Genomic DNA, 19,418 nt, shown 5'->3' with positions numbered 1-19,418 from the left:
CCCAGCCATACAATATTGCCAAAAAAACAAATCAAAGCTGAATCTCATCAAGCCTCCAGACTCAAGCACTACTTCACAGGAAGTAACAGAGGAACATGCTAACGTGGAAGTTACACCACCAGGATGCAGTCAGCAGCCAGAGCCCAGGGAATCGACAGGACAAATGACCTGCTTTGTTCAACAGCTTACGAGGATTATGAGGAAAAATAAAAGACGGAGAGACGTGGAAGGGTAACCTACAGATAAAGAGACTTAAGGGACCTATCAACCAATCTCAACATGTGGACCTAATTTGATTCTAATTCAAAGGAACAAACATAAAAAGAAAAGAGAGACACTTACGAGACTTCTTCAGAAAGGCACCTAAATCATCTTCCCTGACCACTATCACTCCATTCTCTTAACAGTGCTTAAAACTGTCTGAAACTGAACTGTTTCAATAGAGACTGACTCCCTCCAGGCAGTGTGAGCTCTGTGAACACACCCACTTTTGTCTGTCTTACTCATCACTGAATTCCTGCATGAGGGATTCAATTAATTTGGACAGCCCTGGTTCTACAGTTTACTAGCTATGCACTACCTATTTTTTTTCTGGTGATGAAGACTGGCCCTGGGCTAACATCCATTGCCCATCTTCCTCTATTTTGTGTCTGGGATGCTGACACACTACGGTTTGCTGAGCAGTGTGTAAGTCCACACCTGGGATCCAAACCTGCGAACCCCAGGCCACCAAAGCAGAGCACCCAAACCTAACCACTACACCACCTGGCTGGCCCCATGCACTGCCATTTTAACAACATTAAATCTTCTGGTCCATGAACATGGAATGTCCTTCCATTTATTTAGATCCCCTTTAATTTCCTTAAACAACGATTTACAGTATTCCGAGTAAATGTTTTGCACCTCTTTTGTTAAATTTATTCCTAAGTATTTTACTTTTTGATGCTATCAGAAATTGAATTTTCTTAATTTTCAGATGGTTCACTGCAAACGTATAAAAATCTAATTGATCTTTAATATTGATCTTGTGTCCCGCAAACTTGCGAATCCATTTCTTCTAATAATGTTCTAGCGGATCCCTTGCCATTTTCTATCTATGTGACATTACCCGCAGACACACAGCTTGACTTCCGTTCCAATCGGACGCCTTTTATTACTCTCTCGCCTAACTGGCCTGGCTAGAATCAAGACATGCTTTTGAGATGCATCCATACTGCTGCATACATTAGTCGTTCTTCCCTTTTTACTGCTGAGTGGTCTTCCACTGTACAACTATGCCAGGGCTTACTACTCTCCTGTTGATGAACACCTGTATTGTTCCCAGGTTTGGACTATCATAAACAGAGCTGTTAGGAACATTCTTAGAGAAGTCTTTTTGTGGACATGTATTTTCATTTCTTTTGGGTAAATACCTAACCTAGAATTGTAGAAACCATAAAATTAGTGTATATTTAACTTATTTAGAAATTGTCACATGGTTTTCCACAGTGGCCGCACCATTTGACACTCCCACCAGCAATGTGTTAAGAGATCGAGCTGCTCTCAATCTTTTCCACAATTGCTTGTTAGTGCTTAAACTGTAGCAATTCTGGTGGGTATGAAGTAGTATCTCACTGTGGTTTTAATTTGCATTTCTCTGATGACTAACAATGCTCAGCAAGTTTTCATGTGCTCATTGGCCCTTTGCATTTCCTCTTCTGTAAAGTATGTGTCTGAGTATTTTGATTATTTTAAACATTGGGTTGTCTTTTTATTTTTGATTCATAGGACTTCTTTGTATACTCTGGACAGAAGCCCTTTGATATATGTATTATAAATATTTTCTCCCAGTCTATGCCCTGCTTTTTCATTTTCATAACAAAGTCTTTTGGTGAGTATTAGTTTGCAATTGTGATGAAGTCTAGTTTTTTAATTTTCTTCTTTTACGGTTAGTGCTTTTTGTGTTCTAAGAAATGTTTGTCTACTTAATGGTTTCTTAACAGCGGCATTATTGACATTTTGGGCTGGGTAACTGTCTTGGAGGCTGTAGGGTGCTCTGCAGCATCTCCGGGCCGCTACCCACTAGATGCCAGTAGCATCTCCTACTTACGAGGACCAAACATGTCTCCAGACATTGTGATTGGGAAACTCCCCTGGAGGCAAAACTGATGCCAGTTGAGAGCCACTGGTCTACTCCAAAGTAAGCAAAGACATTCTTTTTGCCTTTTTGCTATGGCTGTCATATATCTAATATCTCGTTACAACCACACAAGACATTGCTTCCTTGTATGTCACGAGTCTTTCTTCTTTAGCTGCTTTGAATTTTTTCTTTTTCTATTTGGTTCTCAGAAGCTAAACTATGATGTGTCTAGGTGTAGTTTTCTGATTGTTTTTGGTTGGGGTTTGCAGTTTCTTGGACTTGTAGATTCCTGCTTTTCAACAAATTTGGAAAAGCTTGGCCCTTGTCTCTTCAAGTATTTTTTCCTACCCCATTCTGTCTCCTCTCCTTCTGGGACTCTGATTACACATACATTGGACTGTCTGATACTCTTGCACAGGTCACTAATGTCCTGTCCAATCTTTTTTCAGTCTCTCTGATCTTCATCTTAGATAACTTCTACTGACATTATCTTCAAGTTCACGTTCTTCTGCAGTGTTCACTGTTAAACCTGTCTAACCATTTTTTATTGCAGATGCTAGATTTAAACTTCAGATACAGATCCAGATTTTCCATTTGTTTTGTAATCCTCATTTCTCTGCTGAGATTCCTTACTCAACCATTCTTTTATTTTCCTGTAAATTCTTGAGCACAATAATTATTTTCAAGTTTTTGCCTGCTAGTTCTAATATGTGGATCTCTAAGGTGTTTTTAGCTGATTTCTAAAACAGGATTGTGGGTCCCCCTTTTATTTTTGCTTCTCAGTGGGCTACATAATTTTCTTTTGGTATGTTGGACTTTGCATACAGAACAGCGGTGTGGTGACTGAAGAACACTAATATTTTTCCTAGAGGGTGAGAGCCTCTCTTTCATCTGTATCCCAGAGTGAGGAGCTAATTACTCGGATTTCAGGACGTGTTGAGTTGACTGTGAACTGAGGCACAGATTCAAGAATGAACTCACCTCTGGTTAGCCCAACACTGTCTTTGCTAGGGTTTAGGTGATCTGTCTTATATGTGATGGAGCCTGGAGCCAGGAGGCAGCTCGGCTCCAGCATTACCTTTGGATTCAACAGGTCCAGGGAATAGGGGATTGCAAGACGGTGCAAATTCTTTCTGCTTTTCAGTCCTGCCTTTATTCCCTTTCTCTCAGCAAAAGTGGGAGAGGGATGGATAGGGAGGATTTTCATACCATACAAATTACTGTTGTACTTGCATGTCTTTAGATCCCAATTTTTTTTAAAAACAGCCTTACTGGGATATAATTCATATACCATACAACTTACTGATTTAAAGTATAAAATTCAATAGTTTCTGGTGTATCACATTATTAACCTTAAAAGAATTGTGGTAAAATAGATATAACATAAACTTGCAATTTTAACCATTTTTGACTATATAATTCAGTAGTATTAATTACATTCACAATGTTGCACAACCAACACCATCTATTTCCAAAATGTTTTCATCACTGCAACCGAAATTCTGTAAGCATTAAGCAATAACTCTCCATTCCCTCCTCTCCCCAGCCCCTGGGAATCTCTAATCCACTTTCCACCTCTATGAATTTACCTACTTAAATATTTCATTTAAGCAGAATCATACAATATTTGTCTCTTTTTGTCTGGCTTATTTTACTTAGCATGATGTATTCAAGGTTCATCCACGTGTAGTATGAATCAGAACTTTGAAGGCTGAACAATATTCCATTGTATGTATATACCATTTCGCTTATCCAGTGACCCACCGATGGACACTTGGGTTGTTTCTACCTTTTGGCCATTGTGAATAACACTGTAATGAACACCGGCAAACAAGTGTCTGTCTGAGGCTCTGGTTTCAACGCCTTTGGGTATATGCCTAAAAGTGGAATTGCTGGGTCAGATGATAATTCCATATCTGGCTTTCTGAGGAGCGATCAAACTGTTTTCCATAGCAGCTGCACCATTTTATATTCCAACCAGCAATGTATGAGGGTTCCAATTTCTCCAAATCCTTGTCAATACTTGTTATTTTTTATTTTTTAAAATTATAGCCATGCTAATGAGTGTGGAGTGGTATCTCACTGTGGTTTTGATTTTCATTTTCCTAATGTTTAATGCTATTGATCACCTTTTCATGTGTTTACTGGTCATTTGTTTTGCTTGTCCCCATTGTTGCCAATAACTTTTTCTGTCTTTTCCAGGTAAATTTCCTGTCTTCAGCAAGGCCCCTCTTGCACCTTCCCAAACCCAGACCTGACATTTGTCTCCAGAAGCTGCTGTATCACAGTGCTCACTTATGATGGACTCCCTTCTCTGGAAATGAGTTCAACAAGGCTTTCTTGTTGTCACTCTTTGAGAGTCCCATTGGGACAGATTGTATTTTCCAAAGATGGTCAGAGCAATATTTCTAGACTCACAGGCTCTTCTAGAGCAGAAGGTGAAGTCCACTCCTCTCCCCTTGAGCCTGGGTGGGACCCTGTGGCTGCCCTGAACAAGAGGATGCACCAGGAATGATGCTCTGAGACTTCCGAGCATCATAAAAGATTCTATAGCTCCTGCCGTGCTCTGTCTCTTTCTTGGAATATTCCTCCTTAAAATCCAGCCACCACGTGTGAGGAAGCCCAGGCCACACAGAGAAGCCACATTTAGATGTTCTAGCCAAGAGCTCCAGTTAGGGTCTGAACCAACAACCAAGCCAATCACTGGAGATAGATGGATACACAGACGAAAACAAGTAAGTAAATGGTCCTAGGTTTTGGGGTAATTCGTTACACAGCACTGGCTAATTCCAATACCCATAGAATGACTGTGATTTTCACACTATCTGCAGTTTTCTTCATGTTATAATGGGAGCAAAGGTCTTCTATATCCTAGATTTTTCTGAGGGTGCCCCTACTATCTGAAAACTCCTTCATTTTCACAATGTCTGTCATGTGCTAGCCACAGTCCTAAGCACCGGGGATACAGCAATGAATACAAGAGAAAAAGCCCCTGCCATCATAGACAAAATACTGATTTGCATTTCTGGCCCCTCTAATTGCAAACATAATTTCTATGAGGAAGAATATGGAGGGGTGTTACGAGGCAATAAGGAGTTAATCACAGTAAAGTTTTCTATCTCTTGGCTCAACAGTATTCTGGGAGAGTGACCCAGGTAGCTCTCTACTTCGTTCATTTTCACAGCTAGGTAACCTTCGACTACAGAATAATACCAGTTCATCTAGTTGATAAACATTGGGGTTGCTTCTGGTTTTGGGTTATTATAACAATGTTGCTATTAACACTCTCCTATCCTGGCACACATGTGCATGAGTTTCTCTAAAGAACAAACCTAGGAGTGAAACTGCTGGTCCTACTAGATAATGCCAAACTATTTTCCCACGTGGTTGTACCAACTTAGACCCCGACTCAGAACGTGTGTGTGTTTCCGTTGCTCTGTATATTTGCTGGCATTTGGTACCATCGGGCTTTTAATTTTTGTTCTTATAGGTGCATATCTCTTTGTGGTTTTAATTTGTATTACTAATTAAGTTGAATATGTTCATTGGTTCTCTGGCTGTGCTTTACTTTTTTATGTTTTGTTCCTTCTTGTTTTAAAAATTGTGGTAAAATATAAAGAAAACATTATTTAAAGCATTTTCAAGTATACAATTCAATGGCATTAAGTACATTCACAATGTTGAACAACCAATATTATCCTTTTTATGAAGTCTTTCACCGATTTTCTTTCCATTGTATTTTTTCCCCCCCGAGGAAGATTAGCCCTGAGCTAACTGCTGCCAATTCTCCTTTTTTTGCTGAGGAAGACTGGCCCTGAGCTAACATCCATGCCCATCTTCCTCTACTTTATTTGTGGGACGCCTACCACAGCATGGTGTGCCAAGCGGTGCCATGTCCGCACCGGGATCCAAACCAGTGAACCCCAGGCCACAGAAGCGGAACGTGCGAATTTAACCGCTGCGCCACCAGGCCGGCCCCTCCGTTGTATTTTCAGTTAAGCTCACAAATCTAATGTGTAGAGAACTCAGTGAATTTTGACATATAACTGTTTATAATGTTCAACATGTCAATCACTGTTAGTACTCTAGAAGGCTCCTCTCTACCCCATCTTTAACGCCCTCACAGTAACCAAGGTGCTGACCTCTCTCATGACAGCAGAGTTCGGCCTGCACTTGACTCCAGGTAAATGCAACCCAGCAGCGTGCACTCTTGCGCCTGGCTTTCACTCAACACCGTCTGCGGGATTCCTCTGTTTGTTTGTGTAGGAGCAGCACATTCTATTTCACCGCTTTGCAGTATTCCACTGTGTAAACACACCACCATTTATCTATTCTCCAGCTGACGAGCATTCGGGCTGCTTTCTGGTTTTGGCTCTTACGAATATACTGCTACGAACATGCCCATCCCCATCATCGGTGAACAAAGGCACTCCTTCCTGTTGACTGCAGATCTAGAGGGAGACCTGCGGGGTCAGTGAGGATTTTGTGCATCTAGTTTCCATACTACCAGGTGGGTTTCCAAGGCAATTACATGACTCTGCTTCCCCACAGCAATGAGTGAGTGTCTCCTTGCTCTGCTCCCTCCCCAGTACTGGGGGTTGCCAGCCCTTTCCATTTTAGCCATCTTGGCAGGGGTGTAGTTGTCTTTTTCCTTTTTGATTTGTATTTATATATTCTGAATACAACTACTCTGTTGGTTACACAGGCTGCAATTTTCCTATTTCATGGCTTGTTTTACCCTAAAATTAAGAAAGCTATAATTTTAGTGAGGTCAAATTTTCCTTCTGCCTGAAGAATATCCTTTAGATTTCCCTCAGGTCTGGCAGGCATGAACTCTCTCAGTATCTCTCTGAAAAACGTCTTGTTCCACCTCAGTCCTTAAAGATACATTTTGCTGGTAGATAGGCTGCTTCTGGCTTTCAGTGTCATTGCTGGGATGGCAGCTGTCAGTTCAACTACTGCTCCTTTGAAAGGAGCCTGTCCTTTTCCTCTGAGTACTCTGAATATTTTATCTTTGTACTTCTGCAGTTTCACCACGATAGGTCTTGGATCACTTTCCTTTTACACGTTCTGCTTGGCATTTTGAATCTGTGGGTTACTATTTCTATTTGTTTTGGAAATTGATGTCTTTTTCTCTTCTAATACTGCCATAATTCTTTCTCTCTCCTCTTTCTGATTAACTGTATGTTAGATTTTCTTCTAGGATTTTTGCCCTCTCTGTTGTATTTTCCATCATTTTTGCTCTCCATAACGCATTCCAGATAATTTAATCTTACCTACCTTCCAGTTCAAGGGTGAGCAAACTATAGCCCATGGGCCAAATACAGGCTGCTGTCTGTTTTGTAACTAAAGCTTTCTGGGAACACAGTCATGCTGCCTCATTTACGTATTGTCTATGGCTGCTTTTGTGCTACACTGGCAGAGTTGACTAGTTGTGCCAGAAACGGTACGTAGCCCTCCAAGTCTAAAATACCATTTGGCCCTTTACAGATAAAGTTGGCTGATCCCTGGTCTAGTATATTGCTGTTCTCTTCAGCTGGGTCTGATCTGCTGATTTTAAATCTTAATTATATTTTTCTATAAGTTCTATTTGGTTCTTTTTCAAAGGTGCTGTGACCCGTCTTATAATTTCTTCTTCTTTACTGGTATTTTCAAGTTTGTGTTTTCTTTCTTTTAAACATGTAAAACAGCTGTTTTACAGTCTCGAAGTCTTCGCAAATACAAAGCTGATGTTTATTCTGGCTCTTGCTCAAAGCTCGCTGTTTCCTTGTGTGACTAATTTCGGTGTGGGAATCGGTGTGCTTTAAAATGATCTGAGGCCTAGAGTAAAGTTACTCCTCTTCAGAGTGGTCTGTGCTGCTTTTGCCAGAGACCAGGAGACACTACCATCCTAGGATCACGTCAGGTCACATTCGCAGGCTGAGACTGATGAATCTGAAGTCCCAGCTCACTGTGGGGAGGGTGTCCTTTAGACTCCTCACTTTGCACACATCTTGGTTAGCGATTTCTGCCCCTTTGCCCTTTGGGGTTATTAAAATAGCAAATTTACATCTTCTCAGAGAAATAAATGCTCTCAGGGCAAAACTGGCTTCTGCGATCCCCTCACTTCTACAGGTTCCCATTTTACTTTTAATTTGGCTTGGTAAATACTTTGTTAGCTTCTCAGTGCTTTTAAAACTATGGTTTTCATGTTTTATCTAGCATCTTTAGCTATCTTCAACAGGGAACTTGGTTTGAATGACCTAACCCGCCATTACCAGAACTAGAATCAGAAGTTTCATTTCTCTTTGTCAAGGGTCACTGACTAGGGCAGAGCCTAACTTCAAAGGAAAAAGATGATAATGAGAATCTCTTACTGAAGATGTGTAAGAGACATATAATACGCCTACCACTTTATTAGCTACTGGATGAACACCAATGCTACCTTCAGAAAGTCACAATCATTTCCAATATGTCAGAGTACCCTCCTTCAGAAGGACTCCTCAAGAGGCTACTGTCATCTACCACTGGCATGCGATGTTAACAGTAAATTCAACCTCTCTGGGTCCTCAGTGTCTGCATCTGTCAAATGGGGATGGTAACAGCACCTACCTTGTGGAAGTACTAATGATTACACGTGTCAATTTGTAGAAAGCACTTAACACGGTGCCTGGCACACAGATAACCACAGCTATACACACTGAAACAGCTCAGGTCACTAAAAGGAGTCCCTGGACGACACATAGCTTAGCACAGGGGCCATATACGGTTTCTGTTGCATATTCTTCCTCTTCTTTTTGTTTAAACAACCATTTACAAAGGTAAAAACCATTCTTAGCTCAAGGACCTTAAAAAAAAAAACAAGGCCAAGGAGGGGATTCTGCCTATGGGTTGTCGTTTGTCAACCCCTGGCCTAACAGAACAGGCAGAAGACTGATGGAAATCAGGCAATGTGCTTTTAAAGTGCTTTCCTAGAGGACTGTCAAACAAGGATCAAAATTGTAGTGATTCTCTCAAATGAGAGGCTGAGACTTCTGCAGCCCCCAGGGAGCTAAAGAAGGCGGAGCCTGAGAACCCCACCCGGCTGTCTGCTGGGGGTGGGTGTATAACATGAACTGACTATATTACACAGGAACAACATGGATGCGTTTGATATATGTTGACACAAACAGGGGCAAACATAAGTATATACCTGGCCAAAGACTGTTCCACCAGTACTGGCTGCTTGACCAAACAAAGAACCAGTATTACCAGACCCAAAACCTGTAAAATAAAAAGAAAACAAAAGTTTAATTCGGATGAGTCTTTTACAACATCAAAGCGGTTTGTTGTTTTTTTCTTAAATAGCATTCAGGTGTGTAAGGTACCCCACAATACATCAACTCACGAATAAAATTTGTTTTCCTATCTAGGAATGGAGTAAATAATTTAAAGACCTTTCTTCATTGCTAACATTTTATAATAGTATAAATTCCAAAGTCCCAAGAACTGAATCCTTGTCTCCTACCAAACCCCAGCCAGGTGGGGACCAATACAACGGTATACTCTCAGAGTAGCTCTTCCCAGATGTTTAGCTGCCAAGAAGTCTTTCCAATGACTGACTGAATATCATAAATAGCTCCACTCCCCCATTTCCGCTCCTCTCAATTTCCAGATTCTTTCTGGGTTGTTTATCTTTCTTCTAGGTGGCATTACATGGTTGAGGTGCTGGGTTGAACAGGGCCTGGGAAAACCAGCAGAACTATACATTACAACAAAAGGGCCCTAGACGAGGAGGTGGAGGGCACGAGTTCCATTCTTGTCTGTCACTGATCTAGGAGGTAAGCTCAGGCAACTCTTAAGTCCTCAAGCAGGGCTGGAGCAGACTGCTTAGGTGGCTTTCCACCGAGTTACTATGTGAAACAAGAATTCCTCAGAGGTTCCCACTTGTGCTGACATAGCTTGATTACACCTGACTGTAGAACAAAGGAGGCACTGGAGATAGTGTTAAATATCCTGCTCTCTTTAGACACACCTGGCCTTTTCCCTGCGCCTTCTCTAGACCAAGTGATCACACTGCCCATCACTTAGACAGGCTACCCAGCCCGTCACAGGGCATCAGGTGAGTCGCAAAACTGCCTTTCACCACTTGGCCTCGTAGCTAAACTGAGCGAGAACTTAACAAACATCTGTCAAAGAAAGAAGGAAAAGATTTCCTTTCTAATAAATTATGAACCATATTCAAATAAATTACACCAAAGGAATCAATTAGCAGTTACCTATAATCCTGCAAAACTAAGGAATCATTGATCCTCGTTTCTCCCCCAGAGCTCAACTGCTGAAGAAATGCCTTTCATAAGACAACCATCATAAAGTAAAACTCAGAAAGGATTTTCGAATTGTCCTGTCTATTGCTAACTTTTAGAAGTAAAATTGAACACACAATAGAGAGGATTATGTTTTACTTTAAAAAACAGTGAAATTTAGGGGGCCGACTGCACGGCCGAGTGGTTAAAGTTCTGTGTGCTCTGCTTCGGTGGCCCGGGTTCATGGGTTTGGATCTGGGTGTGGACCTGCTCCACCTGTCAGCCATGCTGTGGAGGCGTCCCACATACAAAGGGGAGGAAGACTGGTACTGATGTTAGCTCAGGGCTAATCCTCCTCAATCAAAAAAAGAGGAAGACTGGCAACAGATGTTAGCTCAGGGCGGATCTTCCTCACACACACACACAAAAAAGTGAAATTTAAAGTTTTTTTTTTTAATTACAACATTGAAAACAGAAAAAATCCCAACTTTTCAAATGTCAGCATCTGCCCTTCTAGCAAGCAAGATGGTGTCAGAGGACAGATCAAACAGCAGCAGGGCAGCGAACGAGGCTGAGGAGTTCGGCAGGCTAGCTGCGGCTTCACCACGGGCACTAAAGGACATCGGATCAGTCGTCGTGAGGCTTGACGGGTGCGGACATAATGACCTGTAACGTGCCTTCCACATTTAAAATTTCACATTTATGAGTCATTCATTACTTGCCATGACCTTAAACTTGTTTTTTCCCCCATGAAACTGGCACTCTGGTGGCTAGGAGAGTGGAGAACTTGCTGAGAAGCAAAACCGGAGCTACAGTGATTAGGCCAAAGACAATCCGGAGACGGCCAGTGCTCCGAGCTCCCTCCTTGATTTCACGGTCTGTTTTGTTGGTTTTCCCTTTCTTTCAATTACAAAAGTAATACAGGTATGCTGCAAATGTTCCAAATAATACAGAGGGCAACAAAGTAAAAATCTTCCATAAATTCTTACCTGAAGCTTGACAAAAGCTAAACCCAGAGGACGATGCTGTCGTGGTGCTCGCCGAGGTGGCACCAAACACAGAGCCACCCTGCCCGAAGCTAGGGCTCTGGCCGAAAGCGATGGGTGTGCTTTGGCCAAACAGCCCTCCTCCTGTGTTGGCAGAAGACTGTCCGAACGAGAAGGAACTGGAGCTACTGGTGCCTGAAGAGGCACCGAAGACATTCCCACTGGTAGACGTGGGGGCAGAGGACACCGGCTGACCAAAGGCGGGCACTGAGCTGAACCCAGGCTGACTGAAGGGAAAGCTGCTTGCGGGGCTGCTGCTCGACTGTCCAAAGGCTGGGGCCTGCCCAAACGTCGTCTGTCCAAAGACCCCTGTGGCAGAGGTGCCAAAAGCCGGACTGCCAAACCCTGAGCTGCTGACCTGGGGCGGGGCAGTTGCCGTGCTGGCGATGCTGCCTGTCTGCTGCCCAAACAGGCTAGGTGCAGTGCTGGCTGCCACCTGCCCAAACATGGGGGTGGCTGAGGGGGCAGTGGCTGTATTGCTGGTGAGCTGGCTGAAAGCTGAGCTAGAACTGGCAGCAGGTGGCTGAGTGAAGACAGATGAGCCAGAAGTGACAGTCCCAAACACAGCTGGCTCCGTAGCTGGGCTTGGAGCAACACTGGAAACGGCACTGGAGGCTGCGGGGGGGCTTGATGTCTCTACAGCCAGAGGGGCCGCATTTGGGACTGTAGCTGCTGTGACGGCAGTCTGCCCGGGCACCGGAAGGCTGGAAGCAGGAGATGCCAGTTCCACCTTGACGTCAGGGAGCCTGGTGGCTGCGGGAGCGGCCTCAGTGGAAGGGGCTATGAGACTGGTGGCAGACGCTGCAGCACTGGGGCTGCCGACAGCAGGCTGGGCAAGAGCAGGTTCTTTTTTAACAGAGTCAGAAGGTTGCAGAGGAGCCTGGGGAGGCACGGCCGACTGTTGTTGCCCTAGGAGCGAGGCTGATGATGCTGAGACCTCACTGTTGCCTGGCTTCTCAGGCGAAGCTGATGACGGGGCCTCCTCTGTGCTTTTACCAGAGGACACAGACAGGGTGGAAGCAGATGTTGAATTCAGGAAGCTATCAAATGGCAATATGGCGAATGATGGAGGAAGGGGAGTGGCAGTGGTAGCTGATGGTGGGGCAGATGGGGGCAAGCTACTACTCGTCTGTTGGCCTCCAAAAGAAAAAACAGGCTTGCTGCCACCTACAGACATCCCACCAAAACTGACTACGCCAGAGGCTATCGCACTGGGGAGTGACAGACCGCCAAAGACGCCAGTGGAGGAAGTGCTCGTGCTCGTGCTCGCTACAGCTGCTGGTGCTACTGTGGTGGCGGTCACAGAGGAGGTCACAGGGGGCTCCACAAGCTTCCCTAACACTGGAGGGCCAGTGAAACTAAATCCCGAGGGCACAGTTGAAGCCTTGGTTGGCTGTGCACTAGTTAGGCTTGTGGATGAAGCCTTACTGGTTGGCTTTGTAGAATCATCTGCTTGGCCAACCCGCAGTCCTGAGAAACTACCCAGAGTCTCTCCAGCCAAGGGACTCGGAAACAGAAGCTCTTCCACCTTGGACGGCGGGCTTTCCAGCTTGCCAGAGGGCGTGGAAAGAGCACTTCCAGGAGGTGCGACAGGTCTGCTGCCCGATGGAGCAGACTCTCCTGGAGAAGCAACGGCAGCGCCAGTGGTGTGCGGTGCTGTCACTCCTGAGGGAGGTGAGCTTTCAGGAATGGTCTCGTAAAAAGGTTTGCCTCCCCCGCCAAAGGAGAATGCGTCGAGCTGGTTTGACTCTTTAGTGGGGGGTGCTGCCCCTAGCAAGAAAAAGAAATTAGGAATGGGTTGGATTGAGCAAAATACGACCTATCACACTTCCTGACGAGCTCTCAGCCAAAGTCTCTCTCCTGCCCTGACACAGTCAGGGAGAGCTGGCTCCAGAGCAGTCCTCCTCGGGGAGGACGGGACAAACGCTTCTCCCTGGGAACGTCAGTGAGCTCTGAGTCACCTCACTGAGGCGAAGAGCACAAGTGCTGCTTTTACAACCATTAAATCACAACAAACACACCATAGCCAGAATACATAGCATGTATTCTCCCAGAACAGAATCAAAAGGCATCCTCCCTTCTTTTCTCCTGTGTGTCCTCTCCTCAATGACATTCTTGGCACAGTACTAGCCTATGGACCTCCAGATACACCAGGAAATGATCCAAAATGGAAGTTTTTCCAAGCAAATAAAGTGCCAATCTACAATCATTTTTCCGCACAATTAAGAGCTACTTCCTAGAGCTCTCTTCAGTAAGTGGTCTTACGGAGGCAGCATGGACTACTGGTCAAGGACAAGGGCTCTGGAGCTGGGCACTCTGCCACCTGCTGGCTGTGCAACTCTGGAACAGTTACTTTACCTCTCTGGGCTTCACTTTCCCCATTTGGAAAATAGAGATAGTAACAGTACCTACCTCACAGAGTTGTTACAAAGATTAAATGAAATAAAGGTAAAGTACACAGAATAAGGTCTGGCCAAACAATAACTTGTCAGTAAATAAAAGTAATTAAAATTTTGTATTTACAAACTAAAATTAGCCTACTGCAAGGGTTTACTGGTGTTCCTAACTGCATATTATTTTAAGAAGTCTGGCTGTCACGAATTCCCAGGAACACAGCAAAGCCCCTACCAGCTGTGCGTAACTCCAGAAGACCTCCCTGTATCACTGGTGTTGTATGGAATTGTTTATGGTTTTGGATTGTTGTCTATCCGTGTATTAATGAAAATGTCTATAATTACCATTGTATTTTACTACTTTTTTATTTTACTTAGGATTTTGACAATCGTCTGTTCCTCTCCAATCTTTTTACATCGCTGAGTTGTTTTCCCCTAGAAAGTGAGGCTGGGGAGGAGGTGGCTCTTGAGCGTACTCTGCCGCATCTAAGTGGCCAGAGGTTAGAAAAGCATTCCAAGAATCACTGTCGCAGAGAGAAAGGAATGAAATCAACAACGCTTTAAGTGCCACATATGGATCAGGTTTAGGAAGTCTGCTATGTTTTCAGCTCCCTAATCTCTCTTTAGGAGATCCCTTTTTCACTAAAAAACTTCTACCACTTGGGTTGGCACATAGAAAACACTCAAAAAATATTTGTCGAATGAATAGATGAAAGATGGTCATTGTGTTATTTATTACAGGGAAAACTTGGAAACAACCTACATGTTCAACAGGTGAATAGTTAAATAAATTATGGCATATCCACAAGATAAAAATTATGTAGCCATTAAAAATGACATTTATACAAGATTTTCAATAATATTGGAAAATTCACAAGAGATTCTGTTAAACAAAGTAAAATGAAAGACCAAAATCCCAGAAGGAAATAGAACTGCAATGGTATGAGTCAGGGGTCCACTGTGTGATTCCAGAACATATCACTTCCATAAGAAAAGGTTTCTTTTTAAAATAAAAGAAAATAAACTTAATTACTTAAACTGAGAGCTGGAAGACACTTAAAAAATGCACTTGGTTCTTTATAGGTCCTCAAATTCTTTTAAATGTTAAAAATATGCTAGTTGATGGACTTGTAACAACACATATGGGACCGATGTGTTTGCTGATAGGTTATCAAGGAAAAAAGATGAGTTTGGTCTTTTATTTCTGTAATACTATGTCTATCTCACTCTATAAATTGAAGAAATTTTAAATTGCAAACAAAAAAAGATGAAGAAAATAATTTTAATTCACATGTTAACCTTCACATTTAAAGCACAGCTTTGCTTTTCTTGAAGCAAATCTTTTGCCTGTTCTTAATAATGAAGATAGACAGAGGTCCTCCCCAATAGTTTCTTAATCCCGCCCATTTCTAACACATAATATCAACAGCAATTTATTGCAGATACTTGAAGCAAGGCTAAGCAAGCAAAATGTCGAGATATCTGTAGGAAAAGCAGCTGCACTTGCGTGGGGGAAACGGACGTAACACTGTGCTACGCAGACTGTACCTTGCGTGGCAGTGAAGTTAGAAGACGGTGCTGGCGTCACTATCCCGAAATTAAAGCCAGTCCTAGGAAGTGGAAGAAGAGAAGTTAAGAAGGAACAAACCGCAGGCACAATGTTGCCTTTTAATATCACACTTTATAATTCATTCACAAAATCTGCTCTCAAGGAATTTACAATCTAGAAGAGAAACAATAGAGTAAAAGCACAACTCTCTGCAGCAGTAAAGCCACGCCAAGATCTCCAAGCAGGGAGAGGCACTTTGTGGCTAAGAAGGGAGCAGCAGTTGCGAAGGCCGTGGAGGGAGGGCTGCGCTTTCCACGGCAAAGGTTTGGGCGGGGACCTATTCCAAGGAAAGCAACGTAGTAGTAGTAGAAATGCACTAGGAATGTGCCCTCGGGAAAGGTGGCAGAGCAAGTGGCCCTGCCCGTCCCAGGGAAGGAGACAAGCTGGGCCGGATCAGGGAGAGACTCTTATAACCCACCCCAAGGTCAAAGAGCACGTCAGGAACGCTCCAGACCACTAGGGGGGGACGATGGAGAGCATGGAACAGAAGCTAGTGTCTCTGCTGTTTTGACAGAACTCTTAGTTCTACACTGGGAAAACTGACTTCAAAACCTTTTGACTCCTTTTATCATCTCCTCTCCCCTCCTGCACATTTTCCTTACGTTGTGAGCAAAGACACCATAGCCAAAGAGGAAAATTCGGCTCAAGTATGAACCAGAATAGACTATCCACTGTGATAAAAGCTAAGAATTAAATATCTTATCATATTTAAAAAAAACTCTCTTTGTCTCAACTTTGGTGAAGAAATTTTATCTACTGGAGGTAAGCCATTGACCCAATGACCCAAACCTTTTCAGCTTATTTTTAAAATGGGAAGAAGAGTACCAGTTCACAGAAGTAAAGATTATCAGCATTTGTGAAAGATGCAGTAACGCCTGGCACTGACGTACTCTTTAAAATTTGCTCCAAACTATCTTTACAGCTAAAAAAAATATATATATACATAAAAATGTAATTTCCCCCCTCAAATTCTAACACTCTCTTCTCTCTCTGTGTTACGTTGCAGATGCTTAAGAAACAAATTAATTCAGGAAAAAGAGATTGTGATTAATATGATTCCAGTTACAAAATAATAAACTGAAAGAGGTTTTTCTAATGGAACTGAATGTGCAACCCTTCCATGGCAAAAAATCTTTGGAGAGGTTTTTATCTCAGCCACACAGAGCCCAACTCCACCCGCCAAAGGAGAGGAGCTTCGGCCACTTTCACAGATTGCAACATGAGTGCTTGTAGTACAGAGAACAGGCTCTCTCCCCAAGCTTAAGAAATGTTTCCCTTGGAATGAAGGTTAAAAGATTCGTTTTTAAAAATGACTCCACTTTACAAGTACAGCCATCATCACTTTGTAAAAAATGAATCAGGAACAGACTTCCCCACATCTTTCTAAAACCCAAATTTTCAAACAACTACTGTCTTTCATGACCTTCTCTCAGAGTCTGGTATATTGACCTCTCAGTGTAGTAATGCCAATCCAAATGTCATCTAGCCCCCAACGACGCCAGAGGGAAAACATCTCTGTGTGACAAACTACATCAACCACAGACTCTGACACAGACCCGCTGCCCAAGGAAAATGAAGCTCATCCTAAACAACAAAACAAACAAACACGTAATAACATGGGTATAAACTAGGATTGAAAAGGGGAAACAGATTGACTTTAGGACATTAAGCTACCGCCACTATCATCAGGTGTATTATTGCAGTGATAAGAACTCTGGGTTCATGTACAGTTAATAAGCATATAAATACACCTACTGATTGTAAGATTTGGGAAAGCCACCTATAAGGGCACTGACGATTTGCCACAAAACTTAAGTTCATTACTGACCCTGATGGAGAAAATGAGAAAGGCTTGCTGAACTGCCCAACAGCAGACGATGGTGTAGAAGTCACAGAGGTTTCAATCTTGGCTGTCCCCGGCCCTGAAATTATGGAGAAAAATAAGAACATTACAAAAAGTCAGTTAGAAACACTGTTCCAGTCTGTGATGCTCTGCAGCACTGTCTGTGTGGTGCCTCTCAGAGCGCAGCTCCAGGTCTGGGGGCCTCACATGTGCCCTGTGACAGTCAGCGGCCAAGCGGGAGAGCGTGTTGCCTAACTTATGCTCCAGGTCTCTGAACTTGTTCTTTGGCTCTGTCAGTGTTAATTCCAAAAGAAGACATGTCACAGTCTCCTTTCCAGAAAAGATATCAAAATAATTCTAGAGGAGTTTAAATTTAAAACTTTAAAAAAGTAGATTTATAATTACTGAAATATACTAAAGGAAAAAAACCCCAAGAGAAACAGGTTAATAAGTTAAATACCTCTGAGTAGTGACTTTAAGGCTATTTGCTTTCTTCCTACGTTCTGAATTTTCCATAGATTATTTTGTATTTGACAAATAACAGTTTTCTTTTAAATGAGAAAGGTAATACACGATTACTGTGATGCAGAGAAGTGCAGAAAGTTAAAAGTGCAGCCCATCACCCTCCCCACACTCGAGTTCACTGTAATTACTCACAGTGTGGGGTATTATCTTCAGTCTTTCCCCTACTGCTCTACTTTTAAAAGGGGGAGGAGAATGGGAAAACTGCATTTAAAAAGCTCAAATCAACCCAAACCAAACAATAAGAAAAAGTATCTTCTCCTTAAATGAGTATGGGGCAAATACTAGCAAAATTATTTTTAAAACTACTATAATACATATGGTGTGTACAAGGATGTTTAATGCAGCCTTGCTCATAATCTTGAAAAGTGAGAAACAATCGAAACTCTCAGCAGAGTGCTGGTAAAACTTAACAGGATGCCACGAGACAACCAAGTCCTGGGGTGCCGTTAAAATGAGTGAGGGAGAGCCGTACCAGATCTGGAGAGAAGAACGGGATAGTCACTGGAAGGGGCTGAGGGGAGAGGGGCAAACAGATTACAAACCATACATACAGGATATGCCTATTTATTTTAAAAAGCAACAATGAAGTAACCTCAAGAGATACACACCAAGTCGTTAAGGGCTGTCACCTCCGGAATACAGAGCTCACAGGGCAGCTTTCACTCTCTACACTGTGCATCTCTACCCCATGGACTTTCCTGTGGACCTGGAACAGTTTTTTTTTGTTTTTTTTTTTTTAATTGAGTTAATGATAGGTTACAATCTTGTGAAATTTCAGTTGTACATTAATGTTTGTCAGTCATGTTGTAGGTGCACCACTTCACCCTTCGTGGCCACCCCACCTTTCCCCTGGTATCCAGTAAACTGTGGAACAGTTTTATAATCAGAAAAACAACGAAGATATTTCCAGTGTTAATCAATAAGACAACTATTCTATAGAGGTTTCAGAAATGCTTTTTTCCTCCCTAAAGAAATTTTTTGCAAACTTTTAAATAGTGTGTTTTCAGGGAAATTTTCCTACCCAAAAAAAGTTCTTTTCTTTTGATTATCCAGCAAGTGAAAAGAGAAGCTAATACCTAGTAATGAGAGAGAATATTTCAAAATCATCACTGAAGGATGAACCTGAGAAACTTCTCTGCAAGCAAGTCATGCTAATAGCATAAGACATGCATTCCCTTAGATTTCCTTGACTCTTCACTTCAGGAGTGACAAAAAGCTCGCCGATGAAGTCTTTGAAAGAAATTAGGATATGTGATCTCCCAAAAACTTTTTCTAAAATATTAGCCAGAAATGGAAACAAATTTCTTAATCTAATAAACAATTCAAAACTCTCTGACAATTCCACTACATTTTTCCTTTCAATATAAAGCTTTAGATCCCAGTCAAGGAGTGCTATGATCTCCTTCTCATGTAAGGCTTACATAACAACCGTAGTTCTGCATTAATCCAAATTCCAGAACACAACTTTAGCTTATGCAGTGGTTTTCTTCTGAGTGCAAGGAATATTTACGGAAGATAAATCCAATATCCAATCAGAAAGCTTCTGATTACAGAGGAAGTGACAGTGATTGTCTGACTGAGTAGAGATTATGGAAAGCAGGCTGCTAATGTGTGAAGCT

General features: G+C 42.6%; 1 protein-coding gene across 8 annotated transcripts in view; it reads right to left on the bottom strand.

Annotated features, from left to right (window-relative positions):
- NUP214 (nucleoporin 214) overlaps positions 1 to 19,418 on the bottom strand; it is a 97,278-nt gene that overhangs the window by 17,541 nt on the left and 60,319 nt on the right. For 4 of the 8 annotated variants that reach the window (XM_008535421.2, XM_070595248.1, XM_008535420.2 and 1 more), the window contains exons 27-30: positions 17,260 to 17,353; positions 15,371 to 15,432; positions 11,373 to 13,199; positions 9,291 to 9,361 (exon numbers count right to left, since the gene is read on the bottom strand). In XM_008535421.2, the coding sequence (XP_008533643.2) occupies positions 9,291 to 9,361; positions 11,373 to 13,199; positions 15,371 to 15,432; positions 17,260 to 17,353 (2,054 nt within the window). The remainder of the gene's footprint in view (positions 1 to 9,290; positions 9,362 to 11,372; positions 13,200 to 15,370; positions 15,433 to 17,259; positions 17,354 to 19,418) is intronic. The other 4 variants (XM_070595249.1, XM_070595251.1, XM_008535423.2 and 1 more) reach the window with 1 other exon arrangement.

The sequence above is a fragment of the Equus przewalskii genome, chromosome 26 (assembly GCF_037783145.1).
Source record: "Equus przewalskii isolate Varuska chromosome 26, EquPr2, whole genome shotgun sequence".
Classification (NCBI taxonomy): Eukaryota; Metazoa; Chordata; class Mammalia; order Perissodactyla; family Equidae; genus Equus; species Equus przewalskii.
The sequence above is the reverse complement of the archived record's forward strand: the minus strand, read 5'-3'. Positions and strand labels throughout refer to the sequence as shown.